Source organism: Aspergillus steynii, assembly GCF_002849105.1.
Source record: "Aspergillus steynii IBT 23096 chromosome Unknown P170scaffold_2, whole genome shotgun sequence".
In the NCBI taxonomy this organism is placed as follows: domain Eukaryota; kingdom Fungi; phylum Ascomycota; class Eurotiomycetes; order Eurotiales; family Aspergillaceae; genus Aspergillus; species Aspergillus steynii.
This window is the reverse complement of record NW_020194399.1, coordinates 5047727-5067665: the sequence shown is the minus strand read 5'-3', so window position 1 is coordinate 5067665 and position 19939 is coordinate 5047727. Positions and strand designations below refer to the sequence as shown.

At 51.2% G+C, this 19939-nt stretch overlaps 11 protein-coding genes and 1 non-coding gene across 12 annotated transcripts; 6 read left to right on the top strand and 6 right to left on the bottom strand.

Moving 5' to 3' along the window:
- Nucleotides 1-31: 31 nt before the first annotated feature.
- On the top strand, nt 32-816 carry P170DRAFT_473037 (HD domain-containing protein; the record flags this gene model as incomplete). Its single annotated transcript, XM_024853004.1, has 3 exons — nt 32-170; nt 259-493; nt 558-816. 3 exons carry the CDS (start codon nt 32-34, stop codon nt 814-816), a joined length of 633 nt encoding a protein of 210 aa, XP_024708463.1.
- Nucleotides 817-954: 138 nt separating this feature from the next.
- On the bottom strand, nt 955-3759 carry cdcA (phosphoprotein phosphatase CDC14). Its single transcript, XM_024845494.1, has 3 exons — nt 3350-3759; nt 2696-3230; nt 955-2641 (listed from the first exon to the last, which is right to left on the bottom strand). The coding sequence occupies exons 1-3, from the start codon at nt 3396-3398 to the stop codon at nt 1366-1368; spliced, it is 1860 nt and encodes a 619-aa protein (XP_024708462.1). The 5' UTR covers nt 3399-3759; the 3' UTR covers nt 955-1365.
- Nucleotides 3760-6117: 2358 nt separating this feature from the next.
- Nucleotides 6118-6963, top strand: P170DRAFT_462938 (uncharacterized protein). The gene is made up of 4 exons (XM_024852125.1): nt 6118-6384; nt 6450-6656; nt 6708-6758; nt 6813-6963. The coding sequence occupies exons 1-4, from the start codon at nt 6204-6206 to the stop codon at nt 6854-6856; spliced, it is 483 nt and encodes a 160-aa protein (XP_024708461.1). The 5' UTR covers nt 6118-6203; the 3' UTR covers nt 6857-6963.
- A 393-nt stretch (nt 6964-7356) lies between these two features.
- P170DRAFT_473034 (CTAG/PCC1 family protein) lies at nt 7357-7763 on the top strand (the record flags this gene model as incomplete). Its single annotated transcript, XM_024853003.1, has 2 exons — nt 7357-7385; nt 7463-7763. 2 exons carry the CDS (start codon nt 7357-7359, stop codon nt 7761-7763), a joined length of 330 nt encoding a protein of 109 aa, XP_024708460.1.
- Nucleotides 7764-7982: 219 nt separating this feature from the next.
- P170DRAFT_124532 (uncharacterized protein) lies at nt 7983-8523 on the top strand. Its single transcript, XM_024842378.1, has one exon. The coding sequence runs from the start codon at nt 8201-8203 to the stop codon at nt 8474-8476; it is 276 nt and encodes a 91-aa protein (XP_024708459.1). The 5' UTR covers nt 7983-8200; the 3' UTR covers nt 8477-8523.
- Nucleotides 8438-8510, bottom strand: P170DRAFT_t51. The gene has a single exon. It is a non-coding gene; the product is annotated as a tRNA-Lys (tRNA).
- A 1137-nt stretch (nt 8524-9660) lies between the features above and the next one.
- Nucleotides 9661-10313, top strand: P170DRAFT_444970 (glutathione peroxidase; the record flags this gene model as incomplete). Its single annotated transcript, XM_024850669.1, has 2 exons — nt 9661-9703; nt 9796-10313. The coding sequence occupies 2 exons, from the start codon at nt 9661-9663 to the stop codon at nt 10311-10313; spliced, it is 561 nt and encodes a 186-aa protein (XP_024708458.1).
- Nucleotides 10314-10406: 93 nt separating this feature from the next.
- P170DRAFT_434875 (translin) lies at nt 10407-11924 on the bottom strand. The gene is made up of 8 exons (XM_024848820.1): nt 11766-11924; nt 11649-11685; nt 11487-11540; nt 11245-11378; nt 11040-11145; nt 10886-10971; nt 10657-10806; nt 10407-10586 (listed from the first exon to the last, which is right to left on the bottom strand). Exons 1-8 carry the CDS (start codon nt 11829-11831, stop codon nt 10512-10514), a joined length of 708 nt encoding a protein of 235 aa, XP_024708457.1. The 5' UTR covers nt 11832-11924; the 3' UTR covers nt 10407-10511.
- A 280-nt stretch (nt 11925-12204) lies between these two features.
- P170DRAFT_454311 (DIM1 family thioredoxin-like protein) lies at nt 12205-13321 on the bottom strand. Its single transcript, XM_024851420.1, has 6 exons — nt 13050-13321; nt 12953-12986; nt 12846-12893; nt 12653-12749; nt 12434-12579; nt 12205-12368 (listed from the first exon to the last, which is right to left on the bottom strand). The coding sequence occupies exons 1-6, from the start codon at nt 13128-13130 to the stop codon at nt 12343-12345; spliced, it is 432 nt and encodes a 143-aa protein (XP_024708456.1). The 5' UTR covers nt 13131-13321; the 3' UTR covers nt 12205-12342.
- Nucleotides 13322-14165: 844 nt separating this feature from the next.
- Nucleotides 14166-14675, top strand: P170DRAFT_351101 (60S ribosomal protein eL22; the record flags this gene model as incomplete). Its single annotated transcript, XM_024843841.1, has 3 exons — nt 14166-14198; nt 14269-14496; nt 14556-14675. Coding segments are annotated over 3 exons (381 nt in total), but the record flags the coding sequence as incomplete, so codon positions are not given.
- A 489-nt stretch (nt 14676-15164) lies between these two features.
- rex3 (putative RNA exonuclease Rex3) lies at nt 15165-17488 on the bottom strand (the record flags this gene model as incomplete). Its single annotated transcript, XM_024851419.1, has 3 exons — nt 15417-17488; nt 15318-15380; nt 15165-15284 (listed from the first exon to the last, which is right to left on the bottom strand). The coding sequence occupies exons 1-3, from the start codon at nt 17124-17126 to the stop codon at nt 15165-15167; spliced, it is 1893 nt and encodes a 630-aa protein (XP_024708454.1). The 5' UTR covers nt 17127-17488.
- A 775-nt stretch (nt 17489-18263) lies between these two features.
- On the bottom strand, nt 18264-19423 carry P170DRAFT_473028 (uncharacterized protein; the record flags this gene model as incomplete). Its single annotated transcript, XM_024853002.1, has 2 exons — nt 18264-18790; nt 18853-19423. The coding sequence occupies 2 exons, from the start codon at nt 19421-19423 to the stop codon at nt 18264-18266; spliced, it is 1098 nt and encodes a 365-aa protein (XP_024708453.1).
- Between the last annotated feature and the right edge of the window lie 516 nt (nt 19424-19939).

Below are 19939 nucleotides of genomic sequence, written 5' to 3'. Positions count from 1 at the left end.
GCCTACCCATCCACCAATACATCTTGTAACCATGACCACCCAATCCCCACAAACCAAAGCCACACATCTCATCCAATCCCTCGAGGCTCACGGCCAAGACGATTACATCGGCGAATCAATAAGCCAGCTAGAGCACTGTCTGCAAGCAGCGCATCAAGCGCAGAAATCCGGTCCGTCAATAGCCACCCCCCTCCCCGTCCCCGTCCCCCAAAAACCTCCTTCACTCCTGAGCCAACTAACAAAACACCCGCAAACCAGGCGCCCGAAACGATCTAATCCTTGCAGCCCTACTGCACGACATCGGACAAATCATCCCTCTCGACGCACGGCACGAAACACGCATGAACATCCAGAACAGCAACAGCAACAGCAGCAGTAAGGGCGAAAACGTCGGCCGCGTGGGCCACGAATCGATTGGGGGTGAGTATCTGCGCTCGCTGGGGTTCAGTCGGGGTGTATGTCGGCTGGTGGAGAGTCATGTTGCGGCGAAGAGGTAGGAAGGCTTCCCCCCCCCTTGGATCTCTGGTTACGTCGGGTTGGGGTTAACGCCTGGGCAGGTATCTGACTGCCGTAGATCATTCGTATTATGAGTCGTTGTCGGCGGCTTCGAAGAAATCGTTGGAGTTTCAAGGGGGACCCTTTACGGGGGGTGAGCTGGCAGCTTTCGATCAAGACCCTCTTCGGGATGAGATGGTGGCGCTGCGACTTTGGGATGATGCCGCAAAGGTCCCTGGTATTGAAGACTCTACGCCACGGGCACGAGAGTATTCGATGTTGATCGTGGAACATTTGGAGAGACAGGAAATAGCAGACTGATAGGAACATAGTGGCACAAGACACGGAAAGACAATTGAGAAACGGTGCCTTGTTCGGCTTTGAGAGTTTTCTCAAGACTTCATACTACGAAATATTACAGGTCTAAGCGAGGAGAAATGGGAATTTGAATATCATCAACCAAGTTGTCATGCACGACGTAGATAAAAAGCATCATCTCCCAGCCTTAAGATCTGGCATCTAGACAATCACAGACATCTTGTACCAGTCATAAAACCCCGATGCAGCCCATCTCGCCCTTCTAGGTCGTTCGATCATAAACAGTGCAACCGTACTCCAGAACACACCCCCTGACCCGTCGATTTTGAACCAGAAACCAGCAGAACACCCATAAAGCAAAACGGAATCAGAAAAGAAAACAAATGGGTAATCAAAGGCACTTGCAAAGAGAATGCGATATTATGGTCCAGCAACACGAAAAGAGCAATAGACAAATTAATCAGGTAAAATGTAACACACGAAGGATATCTGTTCGAGGCTTAAAAGGTATCTCAAGAAGAAGAAAAGGGAAAGGAAGCGGCAGAGTCCAGTCTAGGCGCTTGTTTTGACCCGCGTAGGACTGCCGGTGCTACCAATCCGACCGCTGGCTTTGCGAACGCCGCGGGATTCGCTTCGGCTCTCCGCCGTCACACGACGAGGGCTGGTGCGAACTTTGGTCATGGAGATTGCGCTGTGTCCAGTCTTGCTGCTGGCGGGAGTCTTCGGCGCAGCGTGCGTGGCCTCAACCCAATTCTCTCTGTCCTCATGGATATCATCGTTGAGGGTGTAGCTAGCAGTCAGGGTGGCAGAATAGCTGACCGACCGGCTGTTTGGAGAGGCCATGGGGGACTTGGACGAACGCTTCGCCAGCATCCGAAGTTGAATCTCTTCGTCACTTTCGCTGCTATCGTTGCTGAGTCGGTGGCTTCGGTGGCTTGAGTGGTCACCGTTCTTGCTCGACTCCTTGTCGACGAGAAGTGTGCCAGATGTGGTGCGCGCGTAAGGGTGATGACGGGAGTCCTTCCGGTGAGATTTCCGAGGCTGACCAGGAGTAGGGGCGGGGAGGTTCTCCTCGGCAGGGGCACCAGCACCCTCGTTGTGGTCGATCTCTCCAAGGGCGGCGCGCTTCGAATGGCCGTTGTTGGGTGGTGTGGCAACGGGGCCATTGTTGGCGCGTTGCTTAGCCGACGGGCGACCCGGCGTGATGGGGGCCGCTTGCATCTGCATCTGAGCCAGTTTCTCCTTCATAGTATCTTCGAACCACCATTCACGGAACGAGCCCTGGTTCAGGTGCAGCCAGTGCTGCTGGGGACCGACCACCATGCCAGGACGCATGAATCTCATGAAAGCAATGATTTCGTTGGCAGTGAATCCATAGCGGTAGATAAGGTACGCCCCAATCAGGCAGCCGGTTCGTCCCAGACCAGCCTTGCAGTGGACGGCAATTCCCTTGTTCTTCACGGTAATCATTTCATGCGCCATCTTGATGAAACGTCTCACCAAAGGCAAAGGCGGGCATGTTCCGTCTTCAAAGATCATATCAATGTGATTGATGCCCAGAGCGGTGAAGTATGAAGGGCAATACAGTTCCGAGTTCAGTCGGACAACCAGTCCCACGTTGCGCGACGCAAAATGGGCGAGCACGTTCTTGAATGGCAGAGGCAGTTTGGTGGAGAAAACTTCGGAAACCTTCGAGGGCAGCGCATCATATTCGGGAGTGTTGGCCGGAATTGGCTCAACCGGCTCGTGTTGCGGAGAGGCAAAAGCCAGGAAATGAGGAGTGATCCAGTTGAAATCGCCCATGTCAACGCGTTCGAATTTCTCATATCTAACAATACCATTAGTATATATGTTTCAATCGTGTACGATGATTCTAACGTACTCTTCAAGACTGAATTCTCTCAATCCACAGAGCGACTGCTCCTTGGCTTTCCAAACTCCGTAGACGACATCCTGAATGTTCAGAATAAAGTCTGCCTGGCTGTAGCCGGCATCCCGGAATGGCATGTAAGGAGGGTCGGCCTGAGCGATAGGCGCCAGAGCCAAATGCGGCGGCCAAGATTGAATCAAGACCATGTAGCAAGCGACCAGGCATGCCGCATTGGCGCGGCTGCGGGAGTCGGTTTTGGAGTAGAAAACAACCGCACGATCGCCATTTGCGGGATCACCGAGGATCTCGTGGAACTGGACTGCAAACCGATACAGATGGCCGATATGCAGAGGGCCAAAATCCGCATGGAAGGAGTTGTAAAGAAGAGTATCGTCAACGGTAAAGTACACGGGGCTGTGCTTCTTGCTCCTAGGTGTACTTGGCTGAGCCCGTGAGCGCTTGCTCGGCGACTTAGGTTGGTCGAGCGGGTAGGGGAATGGAGTTCTCGAGTCCGGTGGGTTATCGTAGGAGGCAAGATATAGACGATCTGTTGGATGAGAGAGCTGTGTCAGTCTTCGCGCTCGATCCGACCTGTCTGGCGCCAATGCTCGAGCCGCCGGCCACAGCGACCGTGGAACGTCCAGTATCAAAATAAACAAGACGAACCTTGAATGTATTCAATCACCTGGCCGTAGCCGCCAATGTTTCCAGCCATCTTGGTAGCAGTGAAGTGTCACGGACAAGAATGGTCAATTGAGGTGGCAAAGCAACAAAACAAACAATTAGGAGGCGAAGGATGGCGAGAGGGTGTCTGAGGAAGGATAACACCGGAGGTGAATGATGAGGATATCTTGCGGTCCGAATAACACACTGGATATGAAAACAATAACAACGGAATCGAGCTAAACGGTCATAGTCCGGTCTGTTGAGGGACCAAAACAGACGAACTTGTTGCCGAGCCCGAAGAGCGGGTGTGGGTAAGGATAAGTGTCGCAAAGACAACAGAGACGGAGGGATGTAGAAGCAGAAGGAGGGGAGGGGAGAGAAGCAGAAGATATACAAAGGCTGGGCCGGCCGTGGTGAAGGAGGAGAGAGGAGGGGAAGAAGAAAAAGATACGCACGAGAGAAGACCTCGAGGCCGCTGAGACCGTTTGGGGCAGCTGCGATGCACGCTAACTGGCTGCTGTTATGTTGTGGTCGCCCCGTTGCGGTTTAGCGCCGGACGTTGACAGGACAACCCCTGGCTGCCTCAGGTCCCCCAGGCACCAACCGCCGGTGGACCAAAACATGCGCTTATGTCATCAACACGGGATCCCCCGCGCCACGCCTGAGCCACCGTCGGGTCAGCCACAGTCACGGGTCCGGCTCATGTGATGTTGTTGTTTGTTTTGTCCTCGTCTGTTATTATTATTATTATTGTTTGAACTGTCATCACAACAGCCTGAGACCAGGGAGAAATCTAACGCATTCCATCTCCATCGACGCTGACCACTCAATCCATCTACTCAACATGCCTATTATCAGAACTACACTTCCTTGATTGTTTCTTGATAGTGTGGGGAACTACTCATACTATGCTGTATCGCAATGAGATGCTTCAGTGCTCCAAATCCCTTCTTTTGAATGTCTCAAATCCAGTGGTCATTGCTGGCGATGTCAGACAAATAATACTAATACCTTTAGCCGGCGACTGCACTGCCATTGAAATAAGTAGCGTCGCCTGTTTTCCGAGGTTTAAGTCCACTTGCTATGGACAATCTGACAGACACAATGGAATCAGTCGCTCCAAGGTCGAATACCGGATGGACAACAGTTAAGAGTATCATACCGAGTAGCTGTCGATTACTCTGTCATTCTCAGAGCGCGTCAATCACGAGGCAGCATATCATTCCGTATGCGCAGCCGCCAGAGACCAGTCAGCTGTGGGTGTGATAAGAACAAGGACACAATATCCATCATACATGGATACGGAGTATCTTCTAGGGCTACTTCACTCATGTCAGAACTGTCTATCCAGGATCACTCTAGCATGACGTTACGGAACTTATCACCATTCTAGCCATTTCGTCGAACTAATTCAAAATGCACTCATGACAGCCTTAGGACCCTGTCCATACAATTCATATCTCTAATTTGTCCAAACCACCATACAATGCTAAAATTTCAAGCCGAAGGTGAGTTTACCACTAAGTTTAGCGCAAGGTGAAGATCTTTGCTACGAAGAGTCTGCCTTCTATTGCGAAACCGATGATAGCTTATAGCCATCAGTGGTTTTCTTCACGCACTGTCGCTCTGCCAGTTGATCAATCCTCCGTGAACGCGCGTGGCCAAGAACTCCGAGGTTTCTTGTCTGATAAGCAGTGGATACAAGCAGACGCAATTGAGTATACCCATCATTTTACATCGATGCTTGGTACACAATTGGTCACCTGGTCTATTTGAGGTCGTTTCTCAAAAGGAGTGGCAGGTGGATCGGATCGGCAGGGATGGAAAGGTACCGAAGCTAAATGGTGAAAAGCATCCTGAGTTCACTTTTTGCCACACAATTTAAGCTAAGCAAAACAACATCCCTGCTTTCGTTAAAGTGAGTCATTTCATTGTCCGATTACCGGTATTCTCTATGATGCTTCCAACAGCCATCGAACAAAGGTCCAAGACTTCAAGTGGTGTCGGCAAGGAGGAACAACCGACGATCTTCAGCTAGTTACCGACCATCCTCATTTAAGGTTTGGCTCGACAAACAAAATGACGTTTGAATTCTGATCAGGCTGAAAGATGGGTTTCATGGGTCTTGAACCCACAACCCACGATGGTGGAGAGAAACGTTCCTAGTCCCACACGGTCTGTTTCAACGCTCTGCTGGCCTTATGGCGATTGCCGCACTGTGGGGTTTGACTTCGACGACTCTCAGAGCATTTCTTCTAAGGAGAGTACGAAAGGCATTGCACCGAACAAATACGAACTTGCAACGTTAAAGGAAGTAGATGCAAGTGCGCTCGTACTATTCAGCAAAGAGGCATATGAATTGACCCGTTCTACCGAACGTAAAGAGGTCGCGCTGTGCTATCTTATTGGAAGACTTTTTCTACGTGAAAGCTTACTTGCCTTAAGCCTGGGCCCCTATTCCGGGGTCTCGTCGAATCTAAATCCCACGGGTTCATCGATGTCCAATGATCTTGTGCCATGGCAATGCGAAGGAACAACGCTGTCTTTGTCGATCTCTATTTTTCGGCCGCCGGGGAGGAAGAACAGGCAGTGATTGTTCCCAGCGTATTTTGCTCGGTGACCCCTGATCTGCATATATGGGATCACTGTTGAAGGAGGATGCCGTTGGCAGTGCTATGCCCTCCATAGGTATTTAATGGGCAATGCATCCTGGCTTTGGTCCAGTTTTAGTCTCTCTCTCCAGCCAATTCACTCTTTCAAGTCATTCTTTCTCTGCCTCTAAGGTCCACGCGTTCATTCTTTTTATAACCCAACACCGTCGTTCTTTGATATCATCCTAAATAATCACATCACAATGAAGCTCGCTGGAATCGTCGCCTCCCTTGCCATTGCCGGCACTGCCTCTGCTGCTGCCATTCCCGACCCCGTCAAGGGCGTTGTCACCAGACTCGACGGCACCCTCGGCAGCCTTGAGGGCGTCCTGGGCAACCTCCTCGGCGGTGCTCCCACCGAGAACCTGGTCGAAATCAAGAGCGGTACGCCTCCTATTCACAGGGTCCTATGTCATTAAAGTCCAGAAATTAATTGATCTGAGTCTCAGAGCTTCGCCAGGTCAAGGTTCAGCTGAGCCAGTGCTCCAGCTCCCACAGTCAGCGTGATCTCGGGAACACCGTCGAGTCTGTGGCCGAGCCTGTGACCAACAAGGCCGGAGAGGTAGTTCAAACTGTGAAGGGCGTTGCCGGTGTCAAGCGCCAGACCGACCAGCTCCAGACCATCTCCGAGGGACTCCTGCAGAAGATCAAGGGTGGTAGGTAGACACCGTTATCTCCGGTCAATGTTCATTTACTAACATTTCTAGATGACATGGACGCTGCTGGACTTCAGAATGTCCTCAGTCTGATCCAAGCCGGTGCGTAACTCTTGAATATTTTGAGCAATCGACAGAGCTAATCAGATCGAATAGACAACATCCCCGCTGTTGGTGGTCTCCTGGGAATCTTGCTGTAAATGGCTGGAAATCACAGCTGATGGTCTATCATGGTCGATGCGCCTTTGTGTAACGCTAGTGGGGGGTTTAATTGGGTTCTGGGATTCTGGAATCTCATGGATCAGGTTACTATCACTTACATAATTTCATTGATTATTTGAATATTATTATGTTGGTCTACACGGGGTAGTTATTAACAGCTGCCGACGAGATGTATACCGAACTGCTTCCCAACAACATAAAATAATAATCAAATTCTGAAAAGAAAAAGAAAAGAAAAAATCCACAAGTAAAATACGTATCCAGCCACATTAATGAAACACTTGATATGCCCATCTTCTCATAAGAATAACATCTATCACCAAATTCTCTCACCAGGACATACAAAAGCTGACTCATCCCAGCACCCCCACCACGAAATTCCCCGCGATGCGCAGAACAAAAAGTCACCCTCAAGAAACAACTCCCCCACCTCCATCACTCATCCCTTGCCTCAAACCCCCCTTCACTTTAGTCCAAGATGTCGGACACCGAATTCCCCTACAGCCTGTAAGTCACCCACGGCTCCCCCTCCCGCCCCGCAACTCCAAGCGCGCATAACCCACATACTAACCCAACCCCTCCAGAACCCTCTCCATCCCCCTCCCGACGACACGACTCGCCTCGTCGGCCCTCCGCGCCCTCGAAGTCGACACCGAGCTGTCCCCCTTCGTGCGCCGCGAACTGGCCGTGACTTCTTCGCCGAAGGGGTCCGATCCCAAGCCCGACGAGCCGGCGATCTTGGAGACGACGTACCGCGCAACTACGAATCGGATGCTGCGGGTGGCTGTGAACGGGTTCATGGAGAGTCTGGGCGTGGTGGTCGGCGTGATGGAGGAGTTGGATGTGGACGTGCTGGACGCTGAGGAGGACCAGGAGAAGAAATGAACGAAGGCGATGTCGGCTGGTACGTTCGTCGGCAGCCAATTGAGTATAAAGAGGGGATATTTCGGGATTGTAATATCCCCCGGGTGCCTACCTCCTTCCTACCTGCGAGGACACATCCGAACACCTGCTCTGTCCTAAATGCATCACGCCACGAGGGAATGGTTGATCTATGGGAGGTGGGATGGCAGGTCGCTTGAGCCCGGTGGTCAGTGGAGAAAGGTTACGTCTGGGGATGAGAGGTGACGGTGCGCAGGCCGCTGGGCTCGAGTTCTGGCGTTGGGGTGTCAGGTCCGCTGAGGGTAGGCCATAGCTATATGCGTCGCTGGAAGGTTACACGGCACCTGGCCATGTGGATATGTACATGCTGCAAGAGGTGCGTCTTTAGACTTGAAGTAAGGCATTTCATAGATCTAGTGTTTCATTGAATATCTCAATTAATGTCTTGGTATCTATCTGCAATTGGATTCTTGTGTGCATGTATAAGATATAAGAGGGAGAGATGCCAGCCACATTCGGGGGATTCTTGTGGAAAGAAATTGGGCGAATTTGATAATCAAAAAGGAACTAGTCGGTCCTCTTCTCCCTTTACTTTTTTTATTTATTATTTATTGTGTGTGGTTTGTTGGTTGATTGATGTTGACCGACCACGGGCAAAAAAGAAAAGCAAAAAGGAAAGCCCAACGCGGGGCTCGAACCCGCAGCCTTGTGATTAAGAGTCACACGCTCTACCGATTGAGCTAGCCAGGCTGGCTTGATGAAAGGGGTTTTGAAATAGTGCGTTATAAACCCAACCGCCATCTTTCGCTGTGTACCTCCGATATAGTTCGGGCTTATCGTGCTGTGCTGTTGAAACTGTGGTAGTTAATATGTCTCCATAATTGTATAGACCATAGACATCAAAAGTTGGAAGTCCTAGCTAAACAGCCTCTGCAGGATAAAGCATCCAGGCTATAGTATGACCTCTTATATAGGGTCGAGATATCAGACCTTTTCCGACTGTGGTTTTATGTTATGGTGACATGGTCCTCTCGCAGCCCACTAAATATATAATACACGTTTTCAACCTGGGAATGTTCACCCCGCAAAACCTACAACGGGAAAAGAACACAACTAGTCAGATCATCAAAACCGGATAGTATGTATTTTGCCAGCAAAATATATTCTACCTTATTGATCCCGAAGCTCCGATAGCTAACCTCACCGGAAAGCCTCTATTCCGAGTCCCGAATTCCAAATCATACCGGGCCAAACATCAACTGATCTCTCATGAATCGAGAGACTGAAACTGAGCCACAGTCGGCGTCAGCGGTTGAAGAATAACGGGCCCGGCCTCGCCGCAACCATGGATAGCGCGCGATCTAGACAAGCTCTGCTGCATAAGCAATCAGGCCAGCCACCTGTCTCCATAATCGCCCTGCCAAAACTAGTCAAAGCGACCCTGCAGACGATCCTCGAGGGCGTACCGCCCAGGCCCAGCGTATTACCAAGCACTAGTGGGCGGACAGCAGGTGGACACGAGTATTTGGAATTCCGTTGATTGCACGGAGGGACGGAGAAGGATAATTCTGCCAGGAGGCCCCTGTGCAAATGCACTGCTGACAAACGCTGCATAAAACCCAACGGGCGACGTTTCTGGGCTGCCGAATCGGGCAATCTCCCCGCACATGATGACATCGCCGGCCGCCTTTGCAATCTCGTCCCTCCATTCCTTCGTCTCTTTTAAATCCCGCCACGACGCTGCCTCGGTCCGCTTTCTGCTCGTCAGAGTATGTTTATATTGCCTGCCTTCGCCTCCCGCAGACTTGCTTCACCTGTGTATTCTACGATAACGAAACATACATCCGTTCTTCGAGCCGCCTCTCCGATTTTCTTCAGATCCATCCATACTACGCCCACCATGTCTTCTGCGACTAGCTTCTACGACTTCGAGCCGGTGGATAGTACGTCTTCTCCCTTACCACCCCCCTCGCTATCCCCCATTCTACAATAAACAAAAAGACAAAAACACTCTAACCACTCATCTCCCCAACAGAGAAGGGATCCCCCTACCCCCTCACCAGCCTCAAGGGCAAAGTCGTACTGGTCGTGAACACAGCCTCGAAATGCGGCTTCACGCCGCAATTCCAAGGCCTCGAGGCCCTCTACCAGAACCTCAAGGGCAAATACCCCGACGACTTCCTCATCATTGGCTTCCCCTGCAACCAGTTCGGCGGCCAGGACCCCGGCTCCAACGACGACATCCAGTCCTTCTGCCAGCTCAACTACGGCGTCACCTTCCCCGTGCTGGGCAAGCTGGACGTCAACGGCGACAGCGCCGCCCCCGTGTGGACCTGGATGAAGGAGCAGCAGCCCGGCGTGCTGGGCCTGAAGCGCGTCAAGTGGAACTTCGAGAAGTTCCTCATCTCGGCCGATGGCAAGGTTGTGGGCCGGTGGGCGAGTCTCACGAAGCCTGAGAGCCTGGAAGATACCATTGTGAAGGAGATCGAGAAGGCGAAGAAGGAGGGCACTCTGGCATCGGCGGGTGCTGGTGAGCAGGCGAAGTTGTCTTAGATTTTTGGATTGAGGGATGCGTTATATGGTTTGTGGGGTTTGTTTACATTGCAAATCTTCTGATATTTATTTGCATTTATGTATAATATGTGACTGAGGGCGAGATTGTCTATTATGCTGTGATTGGTACATGCTCATCGAGAACATTAATGTCTTTACATGATATGACTCGTAGAACGTAAGTTTAAGATTGCCCAATTAAGCCGCAGCACCGCCCTTGGGAATCAAATTGCGCAACGACAGATCGTACACCACGTCTTCCACCTTTTTGACCTGTAGACAAAACGTCAGTACCTCGCTTTATCCTACTCTGTTCCGGAAGAATCCATCGCAGCAAACTTACGCTATACTTGATCCCGTCGCTCCTCTTGCGCAGAATATCATTCTTCAGATTCAGCAGCTGGAACCCAGCAAACAGGTCCTTGATGAAGTTGCCGATCTGCAACGGACGGGTATAATCTCCCAGAGTGACAGAGTTGACAGCCAAGCGGGACTAAAGTAACAGCTTTGGTTAGAAACGCGAAAACAATCGGACAGAAACAAAAAGAGAAAGCGAGAAACGGAAAACCGACCAGCTCCTCAACCATCGAAATCAACGCAAGCAGATACTCCTCGATCGTCAGATGGAACGCATCCTGCTCCTTGAGGTTCACGGGAACTATAAAGTCATCAGTCCACATCCCCAACCAAAATGCACGAGGCACCGCTCTCGCGAGCAAACCATACCGTCCAGAAATTTGCCGACTTCCTCAATAGTCAAGAACGAAGCCGAGCTGGAGCTCTTGAACTCCTCGAAGCCACCGAGCCAGGCGCAGAGCTCGATCGACGAGACCTAGCTAACATTAGTTTCCGTTTGTCACTCGTCACTCCATCCCTCGTCCAAGATAGGGAGAGAGGAAAGGTAGACAGGAGCGGGCTGAGTTTAACTAACCAGGTTCTGGAGCTCACGAGTCCACAGCCCATTGTACTTGTAAAAGGGATGTTTGTCAGCGACGCTCTTCAGCCGGGTGACTTCATCGCGCTGAGCGAGGATCTCCCTAGTTGCGTCGTCGAGGACGGGTTTCACTGATCGGTCGAGCATGTAAACTTAGCGTGCAACATTCAACCAACAACAACAGAGCCTCGTAGAGAAAGAAACCCAGAAAAGAAATACAGGGACAGGGAGAATCTAACACTGCTCAGCAGGCGTGGAATGCGCCCTAGACAGAATCGCCTGCGTAGATCGGCCTATTAATCGATGGTTAGAACCGCGACAGCCCAACATTTCAAACAAATGAAAAAAAGTGCCGGGGTAGGAAAGCCTAATCCCCAGCCAGAAAGAAAGTGAAAACATACCCTTCCTAGCTAACGTCTGAACGATCTCATGAAGCTCCTAGATGATGGAGAAACAATCCCGCGTCAACGACCGCTCGCTTTCTCCGATTTCTTGGCGCCGAACTCCCGCCGACTTACATCGCGGACTGCCGCCTCCTCGTCGATCTTGGTCTGGAGGTCTTCGAAAATGGCGTGGTCGATCATCTTGATCCCGTCGGTGGCCTTTGCCTTGAGATAAATCTACTCCGGAGTCTGGTTGGAGGTGGATGCGGTGAGTCGCGAGGTAGGACGGCGAAGTTACGTCAGGAAGGTGAAGAAAATTGAATTGCGGGGCGTGGATGTTCTGCCTTGGGCATCGCGTTTGATAGAGGTTTGCTGCCACCATGGAGAATCCAGAGAATTTTGAAGGGAGTTTGATTGCTTGGGGAATTCTTTGCGCTTCGTTTCAGTTTTAAACATTTTTTTTTTGATTAGATTTTTCAATGGTTGCATAAGGGATAACGTCGTATAAATATCGCCAGATTTGAAATTTACGGAGTAGAGAGATTATTGATATCCAGTTGATAAGAAATTTGCTGTTTTTTTATCATTTCGTTTTATAGCCAATACTCCCCATGCAAGACCAGAAGAAGAGCTCACGAAGCCAGTTCTTGGCCTTTTCATCCTCATAATTCATACCAGGCGTCAAATCACCACCACAACCACACCCACCATCTCAGTAGCGATATCTCGTCGAATAATCTACGCCTCGATTAGCACTGTCCTCTGAACCCCCTCAACCAAAAACCAAAGAGATCAATACTCACCCTTTGGACTAACCACCAGACCACGTCCCTTCTTGGCACCTTTGTAGATCGTCTCGATGATATCGATCAGCTCCTGCTTGTCTTCGAGAACCCAGTTCAATTTATTGTTGTTTCCGGTTCCGAAATCACACATCATGTGTTTGTTTCTGGATCGAGGGTTAGCTTGTTCTCGCGCAGTAAAGCAGACAGAGCAAAGGAAAGGAAGTGGTAGACACCCACCTGTAGAAGAACATGATCGTCATCGGGTCGAACAGTTCGTACATGGTGTTGAATTCGGGCACCTCGTCGATGTCGCAGAGGTAGATCACGGCGAAATCTGCGCGGCATCGTGTGAGTTATATGGTTCCTCCCAGGCACCTGGTCTGCGTCGAACGGGGAAGTAGAAAGAAGCGCAACGCATCGCAAGACTTACTCTTGACTCGCTCGGCGATCTTGAAGAGCACTTCATCTTGGCGCATACCTGCATCGCGTGGTTAGATTCGAAGGGTGAGATTGTCAGTCAGGGAGGCATGATCTTACAGTCGACGTCGTGGTCTCGACCGAATCGAATCACCTATGGGACTCCATCCATATTAGCTATCTCGCTGGCTCGTGGAGCAAGAGCTTGAAGACGTACCACGAGACGATCCTCCTCGCTGAGGATGGCCTGGTCCACATGCCATGCGGTATGAAGATGGGGCAGGACGACGGAACCCATGGCGACGGCTTACGGGGAAAGATGGGATGGGATGGAGAAGGTTGTAGTGGTCAGGATGGAAGTGATGGGGCTTGCTTGCACAGGTGAGCGTCTTTATCTCACGTGAGGGGATTGGTCAATTGACTGCAGCAAAAGTATGCGACTTCAACTGAAAGGTGAAAAGTCTGCTATCTGCGAGTGTACAGTAAGACAAGAAGCATGTCTATGGTCGATGTCAATTCTACAGGCAATCATTCACTCGACATGTCTAGCTACTTTCTTCTCCAACCAGCCGGATATACCGACCATCTTGATGAAAAAAGAGGTTCGCGTCGATCGGGGGTAGTGTAAGCCCGATGACACTGTGTGGCCAAGCATGCGCAAGCACAGAGGCCCAGCCACGAGATCCAAAAATGAGAATAATCAATGTTGTGTTCCTTAGAACACTTTCAGAGATTAAACTGAAAAGAACAGATACTACACTTGATCTAAGCCAAAAGGCAAAGAGAGCTGGAGAAGAAAAGAAAAAAGAGTAAATGGAGGCGGGCGGCGGGCGGTATTTATGTCGACGGGAGGATGGCCCGTGCGACGCTAGCCACTAGCGTCCTCTTCGCAGCGCCTCAAGCGAGGGCCGCCTCCCGCTGCGATTGGCTGGCGGGGTGCAGCCCTAATGGCTTACCCGGATGGGCATAGCGACTCGCACGGGAGAGAGAAGGTCGCTCCACTGACTAAGCCCCGGCGGGCTCCAGGCGTTATCGCTAATCCCACTCGGCCCTTTTCGCTTCAGTTTTTTTCTCCAAGCGCAGGATACTCACTTCTTTGCGACAACTCCCTATCCCCCACTCCCCCTCAAACCTCCCATTCCAGTCACAATGGCTCCCGCTGTTTCTGTATGTTTCCAATCCGCAAACTGCTTTGCTGTTCCCCCTTGAGAGGCCTGTGCGATCCATGATGACACCGCCGTGTGTGTAATCATTGTTTCCTGCACCTCTCGGGGATTTCGACCTGGTATGGAACAGTAGGCTAATCGATGTTGTTTTCCCCGGTGAATAGGCTCGTGGTCGCAAGGCCCAGAAGGTCACCAAGAAGGTACGTCAGAATATCGCATTTCCTCCAGCCTCTAGTCCGAGGTAGTCGATACTAATACATTCGCTTCTAGTTCACCATCAACGCTTCTCAGCCCGTGAACGACAAGATCTTCGACCTCTCCGCTTTCGAGAAGTTCCTGCACGACCGCATCAAGGTTGAGGGCCGCGTCGGCAACCTCGGCGACAAGATCGTCATCTCCCAGTCCGGCGAGGGCAAGATCGAAGTCGTTGCCCACATCCCCTTCTCCGGTCGCTACCTCAAGTACTTGTACGTCTCACTCCCCGGCTCCGCGACTCTCGTTTCTCCGAAATATATGCCGGAATAGTTGCTAACACCCATCCTCCCAACAGGACCAAGAAGTACCTCAAGAAGCAGCAGCTCCGTGACTGGCTCCGCGTCGTCTCCACCTCCAAGGGTGTCTACGAGCTCCGCTTCTACAACGTCGTCAACGAGGAGGGCGACGAGGAGGAGGAGTAAATTCCTTCTGCCAACGGGATCATGAACAAAAAATAATCGCAAAAAGTTTCTGGCTTTGGACTGGGTTCCGGTGTGTTCGCACCGCTTGGGGGGTTGTTCTTTTTCCAACATAAGACGGGACCAAGTTTCTTCATCAGTGGGAGTTGGTACCGCGGACCTGGTCCATGGTTTTTCAGGATATGGATGTGCTCGGTTAGGTGGCATGGCGACTGCTCTTGCGACGCAGCATCGTGTTGGGGTTTGCGGGGGAATGTCTCAGCCTGAAAAGGTGGTGTTCTTTTGCTCTCAGCAGGGCTCTTCGTGGTAGTGGTTGTTCCATGTCGTCAGTTCTACTCCATGACGTTACGAATGGTAGATCATGAATTGAGCCTTCATTATTTTGATATCATCTTGCTCGTAGCAATGTACGGCACCTGCGTATGTCCTGGCGCTCGGCGCACCCTGTAACCGAATCGAAATGGCTGAACGTAGTCACATAGTCACAATTCCTTAACCCGAACTGGTCCTTTTCTGTCCGGCTCCTCGGCCAAGTCTCATATCCCCTGCCGCATCATCTGGCGTACCCCGTGGAGGAACAAGGCGATCATCCTGGAGGACCCATCCTTTGGACTTGAGTAGTGTCCAAGTCTCCGCGGCTTTGACCCGGACCAGATCACCCGTGGCAACCGCATCCTCTTTGGAATCATGGCCTCGATCTCCCCCCATCTGGATATCCCGGTCAAGATGCCTCTTGCATAAGACCTTGAGACTCGTCCGGATCGGCAAGCCCCGCGGATGTGGGTAGAGAAGAACCGTATCGATGACTGCCGGGTGGATGATGCGACACGCATTCAGGTCGTTATCGATGGCATGGCCAATCAGGGGCGTATCGGGCTGGATCAACTGGAACAATAAGGCTCGTGCTGCTGCCGGGGACTCCACCACGTGAAGGGGCGCCGGCTCGATCTCCCCGTCCTCCCTCGTAGAGGAGCCCGTCTTGGGAGGCGTGGTCCCGTAAGGGATTGCGTCGGTGTAGTGCTCGGGGAAGACGCCGGAGAAGCGTGAATTCAAGTCCAGCACTTCCCCCATTGGCCGGACGAGAACATCGACGAGCGGCTTGCCTTCGGGCCAACTGACGGCGGTCATCCGGATCAGCTCCAACCCCAACGTTGTATATCCCATCTCGCAATCGAAACACACGGGTGGCTGCGACCCTTTCCCCGGCTGGGCAGGCGTGCGTTCGAATTGGAGAATGGAGGCAAGCCTTTTGGTCTCCGACACCTTGTAGACATGAGTTTGGCCTTTGGTGCAGCCGGGAGAAGTGCCTAAGGTTTCGTTGCAACAGGAAAAGTAGGCCTCTCTAGGCCCGGTGATATGATCAGTCGGCTTTCTCGGTGGGTAGACGGGTTTCCCAGAGTGATATGTACAAGTCCCTCCAGTCGTCAAAGAGCCGTCCTCACGCCGACCGGGAAACACCTGGAATCGCCCGCCACACCGGTCACATTTCTCCCAGCCTTTCGATTCGATGACACCCTTTCTCGCATTCTCGACTTCCTCATTTGTAGGAGCCTTGGTCACGTAGCCAAATTGCTCTAGTCCTTCGAGAGGCTTGACAAGCTTTTTCGCAAGTGCGATTTCTTCGGGGACGCTCAGCCCTGTCGTGAGTGTCTTGGGCTTCTGCTCTGACCGGCTTGGCGGAATCTTGTAATACCGCTGGTTCAGGTGAGCCTTGACCTCTTTGACCCAGTCCTCTTGGTTCATCTTCGACAGCTTCACTATCCGAAGTTTAATGACATTCGAGTATATACTCGCGTTGTCCTTCGCCACACTTTCCTCTTCATCCAATGCCATCGTGATCAACTCGTTGGGAGACAGCACCAGATACTTCTCCGGGCCCTCTTTCTGCTTAGCCATGTTGTTGTTCAAGGAAGACATGGCGGCATGAAGCTTCGTCAGAATTGCCAATCGAACCCCATGAGACGCAGGGGATTTTGTGAGCATGCGAGGATTGAGGCTTTCCCGGGGAGCGTGCCTCGGTGGGAAGCCCGCTTTCGGCTTCTCAGCAGAAGGCCCATCTGGGGGATTTGACGCCAATCCTGACTTTGGCGGCGGCGGCGAGACTTTCTTTGTGACGGTTTGAAGCCGAACCGGCTTTTGGTCTGTCGCTTGGGATGGCTTGCGCGCTGCGCTTGCCAATGAACTCGCCTGGCTGGTAGGTTGACTCCTAGATGAGGATGGCAGAGACTCTAGAGCGCCCTTGCTGGGTTCGGCCGCTACTTGTAATTTGGCCTTCTTGGGGGGCGGAGGGTCCTGGATAGATGGATCGTGTGTTGCGTGGACCTCCGGGGCAGTCGTATTCTTTTGATCACCAGTGGAGTTGGTGGATGGGTGAGAGAAGATGCAGGTCAGCAGGGAGCACTGCTCGCCCTGAGGACAAGGAATATCTTTGAACAACCCAAGCGGCGGAAACATAATGACGGAGAAGTGAGGTATATATGAACAGGGGGATATATGGATCAGTAGGATATGGCAAGCCAAGATAGATTGAATTCGATTATCGCTTCCCGTCTTGAGGCCTCCAGCTACACGCCGTGTTAATCAAGACATGAGCGAAATATGCCAGGATTGATGAAGGGGCGGGAGGTTGTGTTGGTGGCCATCGAATTGAAAAGTGGGTTCCTTGATAACAGCTTCGGCTCTCTCAAGGATAAGAATCAAGTCGAAAACTGGCTCAATAGCATGCACCAGGTCAAGGAATCACGGAGAAGTACGTAGTCATGCCAATGGCATCAGCCAGCTCAGCTCAGCGCAATCTGCTGTCCAAGATGGTACCCAGCGCGCGAAACAAGAGAAGAAAGAAGAATAACAATAAGAAGAATAAAATGGTTGGACCGCAGCAGCCGCGAGACTGGCCGAAAAGAGCCAAACAGTGCAAACCGTGCAAACTTCTTCCTGCCATATTCCTCAGGCAGCAACAGAGCCGTCGTCCCTCCAGCCCTAAGTCCTCCCTCCGGGGGCACGAATCAGATACTCCCGACCTCCGGATAACCCCTCTTTGCGCAAGCCAAAAACAGGCTTGACGGTCGTAGGTGGCTGTCGACCATGTAGCAAGCCGAAGTGCCATCCAAAGTTGGGTTTCCAAGACCCTGCAGAGAGCCGCTCTGGTAGCCATTCGTGGTTTGTCCGTGTGCGGATGTCCTCTCAAGCCAGTTCTCAGAGCCCAAATACGGGCCAGCGTTTGCTCTATTGGCAGAGGTCACGCCAAAACTAGGACTAGGTAGAATTTTCAAAGCAGGTGGGGGAGAGACAAGGCGCCCACATAGCAGTCTCCGTGTTTCAACAGTTCTGAAGTCGTCTGACGATAGCGGTTTGATTACTATGGGGCCACGGTGTTTCTGGAGCAGCCGGAGCACACCGGGCGTTGTTGAGCAATGATTACAAAAGAAGTCCAGAGTAACTTATTTTTCTGCTGAGATGTTGCAAATAAACCCTAGAGGTTGAACTGAAAAGAACAAGTAAAGGTGACGTCAAAGAAAAAAAAAAAAAAAAGAAAAAAGGAAAAAGGAAAAAGGACAATTCACAAGTTCAAGACTCTCCAGCCACAAATCCTCAATCGGAAAGGCATTGGTTGATCTCATCATCCTTCATCATGACAATGGCCGGGAGCCATGTCTCGAACTCAGTAGAGTCCTGATTCGATTTGCGAAGCAATCCTGGACGGACAACCAACAATATTCGATGCCCGTCAAGTCTGGTGTCCCCGTTTTCCATACCATGGTACTCCAATGATATCAACTCGCTGGAGCTCGCATGGTAGGTTGGAGCAATATCGGCTAGCTTCAGAAACTTCGTTTGCCCAGTGCACTGATCACTGAAGACTGCAGCTGCTGCAGCTCTCCGATAAATTTCAATCAATGCTTCTCGCCGCTTTTTCTCGATGTCGTCATTGGCCGGCGTTTTCAGTAAGGATTGTATTGGCTTGCTGGCTAGAAGATCGTCGGCCAACCGTGCCGCGGCAGCATCGCGGCGCTCTTCATTGTATCGCCCGTAAGCTGTATCCGGGGCTTGATCAACGTGTATTGAGTTCGATAGACGGACGGTCTCTCTCATCCAATACTCTGCCATGATTGGGTTTGCTGGAAGAAGTCAGTCACGGCGCAGAAGTATTGGAAACGGGCTACTCAAAGATTGCGTGTACTTTTCAAGAACTTCCCATACAGATACTCCAACCGCTCACCGAACGTATCGTCTCCAGTTTCATCCCGGGCACTCTTTCCATCAAGGTACCAGAATGGGCGTTCGATTATTCTGTTATGTAGGTCCTGAAAGACCATTGCCATAACGAAAGGCTCTGCTACCAGCCCGTCACTGATTCCGGGGACTCGTGCCACCAATGTATCCCAGCTCTCTTGAACACAGAAATCGTTCAGGCTGCTGATAATGGCACTTTCCTGATCCTCTGACAAATGGTCTAGACCCGACGCTTCCGATGCTGCATGGCTCATAGCCCATTGTCCCACATTTAGGCGCAGGAGCTCAAACGTCTCTTCGGTTGGCTCCCGACCCTCGTTCCAGTGGCTAGAGCCAGCACTGATCAGGAGCCATTTATTTTTAATTCGCTGGCGTATCCTTTCCATAGCCGGGGAAACCGGTCGCTTACGTTTGGGTTCGGAGGTACTTTTCTCGTCTTGGGCGACAGGCTCCTCGATCCGGCCTTCCTCTTCAGACGCTGAAGAGCTTGGCAGGCTTTCCTGAATGCATGTCAGCATGTTGAGAGAGTACTAGATAGACTCATCCTACCTGGGTCTTTCTTTTATTCCTGGTGGATACCATGGCCTATACGAAGGTTGGAAGAAGTGAGATTTTAAAAGCGAGCAGGAGCGTCGCTAGCTTTTTATCTTCCTCCTTTTTTCTTTGTTCAGTTTCCAGGCCTTTGCGAAAATATGTACAACTGAATGAGGCGAGCATTTGTCATTCCCGGTTCTTTGCAATGAACAGATCGACAGCCGAAACTACGCAGTAGAGACGAGATGAAAGAGCGGTGATGTTTGAAGGCTGCAGTCGGATTGGCATCGTTTGTAGCCAACGGCAGGCGCTTCTCTTTCCTCCTCCTCCCCCCCTCCCTTTGCCTTTTTTTTTTTTTTAAAAAAAAAAAAAAAATAAGATAAAATAAAAATAAAAAGGTAAAACTAAGAGAAGGGGAAATGATGGTCGCTGTAGCTTCGCGAGACATTAATTTTGGTGTCAAGGTCTCACCCCAGTCATAAATAGGACCTAGATCATAC